Here is a 2,059-nt window from a genome sequence, read left to right as displayed (position 1 = left end):
AAAAAAAAAAAAAAAAAAAAAAAAAAAAAAAAATAAATAAATAAATATAATAAATAAAATAAAATTCAGGTAGGGATACACAATAACATAAAGACAGAGTGTCGGCGGGTAGAAGGAAAACGAACAAAAATAAAATAAAATAAAAATAAAATGCAAGCTGTACATACACCCCAAGCTAGAAAGAATAAAAGAAACTAACTGCTGCTATCTGCTGATACAATCTGCTGCTGCTGGCTGCAGCAGCAGGTTGCTGCTGCAGCAGGTTGCTGCAGCAGCAGGTTGCTGCTGCTGCAGCAGGACTGCTGCATGCAAGGACCACTGGCATTGGTAGGTGGGGGGAGGGGTTTAGGATAAATAGGGTTTAGGGTTTTAGGGTTTAGGGTTTAGGGTTTAGGGTTACTTACAGCCACTTGTCTCCTCTGGGGGGACCCCCTCAAAGTACTGCAGGGCGCGCTCAAACAAACCAATTAAATTTTCTTTCTCCTGCAGCCCCAAACGCAGCGCATGCAGCCCCAAATATGTTGCATGCATGCAGCCCCAAACACGGTGCATGCAGCTGCATGCAACACACAGATTAATGCATGCAACGCCAAGAAAGAAAATAAACAAAAGAGACAGAAGAGACAGGCACAGGAGACAAAGGAGACAGACAACAGAGAGAGAAGAGACAGAGAGACAGAAAAGAGACAAAAGAGACAAACAAAAGAGACAGAGAAGAGACAGAAGAGACAAAGGAGACAAACAAAGGAGACAAAAGAAAGAGAAGAGACAAAAGAAAAAAAAAAAATAAAAAAAAAAAAAAAANAAAAAAAAAAAAAAAAAATAAAAAAAAAAAAAAGAAAGAGACAAACAGCTGCAACATTCCTTACCTGCTGTGAATACCTCTTAGGCAGCACCACGCGCTCCAAACCCTAAACACACACAAACCCTAAACCCTAAACCCTAAACCCTAAACCCTAAACCCTAGAAAGAAACTTGAAGATGAAGCTGGCAATACAACAACTCGATAAATATATATGCACCATAAGATATTTTTTTTGTTTTTTTTTTATTTTATACAAAAATAAATAAAAAAATAAAAAAAACAACCAGAAACCCCACCGGCTCAGCAGCAGCAGCAGATAGATGCTGCAGCAGCAGCAGCAGCAGCAGCATGAATATATGAATATATATTTATTTATTATATATACATATTATACAAGTAAATATAAATGTATACATATTTATACACATACACACGAGACATCAAGCTATACAAGCATATGCATGCATGCGCATGCATGCACTCGCCATAGAAGCGGCGTGTATGCAGCAGCAGCAACAGCAGCAGCAGCAGCAGCAGAGTTTGGGGCTGCATGCATGCAGCAGGGCCTCACCCTAAAGTCAAGCGTGACGACATACATGTGGCCGTCTGTTGCAGTGTATGCTGCAAAGCGTGCTGCATGCAAACACAACAAAGCCCCAAACACAGAGCTGCATATACACCCCAACGCATGCTGCATGCAGCCCCAAATGCTAGTCATACTAAACCTGCATGTACACCCCACAGCTGCCTATACACCCCAGAGCTGCCTATACACCGCAGAGCTGCCTATACACCCCAGAGCCGCATATACACCCCAGAGCTGCATATACACCCCAGAGCTGCCTATACACCCCAACCCCTAACTCACGCTTAAACCAACGCGCCTGGCGAGACATCTTCAGGGTCAGCTCCTGCGCAGCAGCAGCAACAGCAGCAGCAGCAGCAGCAACAAAAAAACAGATGCAGCAGAAGCAACACACCTTCAACAGCAGCAGCAGCAGCATCAGCAGCAACAGCAGCACCCATCAGCAGCAGCAGCAACAGCAGCAACAGCAGCAGCAACAGCAGCAGCAGTCCCCAGGCTGCTAAACCCCTGGCTCCAAGTAAACAAGGAAATCTTCTACGTGCTGCAAGCGCTCCTCAAACCCTAAACCCTAAACCCTAAACCCTCGACCTTAAACCCTAAACCCTAGGTATTATACTTTGAGTCCACAACCCTAAACCCTAAACCCTAAACCCTATCTATCATACTTA

At 43.6% G+C, this 2,059-nt stretch overlaps 1 protein-coding gene across 1 annotated transcript in view; it reads right to left on the bottom strand.

The window, feature by feature from the left end:
* Nucleotides 1–396: 396 nt before the first annotated feature.
* EMH_0079520 (uncharacterized protein) overlaps nucleotides 397–2,059 on the bottom strand; it is a gene marked incomplete at both ends in the record, with an annotated part of 2,235 nt that continues 572 nt past the window's right edge. Inside the window, 4 exons of the mRNA XM_013500139.1 lie at nucleotides 397–483; nucleotides 870–911; nucleotides 1,377–1,438; nucleotides 1,674–1,716. Coding sequence (XP_013355593.1) covers nucleotides 397–483; nucleotides 870–911; nucleotides 1,377–1,438; nucleotides 1,674–1,716 — 234 coding nt within the window. The remainder of the gene's footprint in view (nucleotides 484–869; nucleotides 912–1,376; nucleotides 1,439–1,673; nucleotides 1,717–2,059) is intronic.

Source organism: Eimeria mitis, genomic scaffold (assembly GCF_000499745.2).
Source record: "Eimeria mitis Houghton genomic scaffold, Emh_scaff5060, whole genome shotgun sequence".
NCBI classification, from domain to species: Eukaryota; Apicomplexa; class Conoidasida; order Eucoccidiorida; family Eimeriidae; genus Eimeria; species Eimeria mitis.
This window is presented reverse-complemented; position numbering and strand designations above follow the sequence as displayed.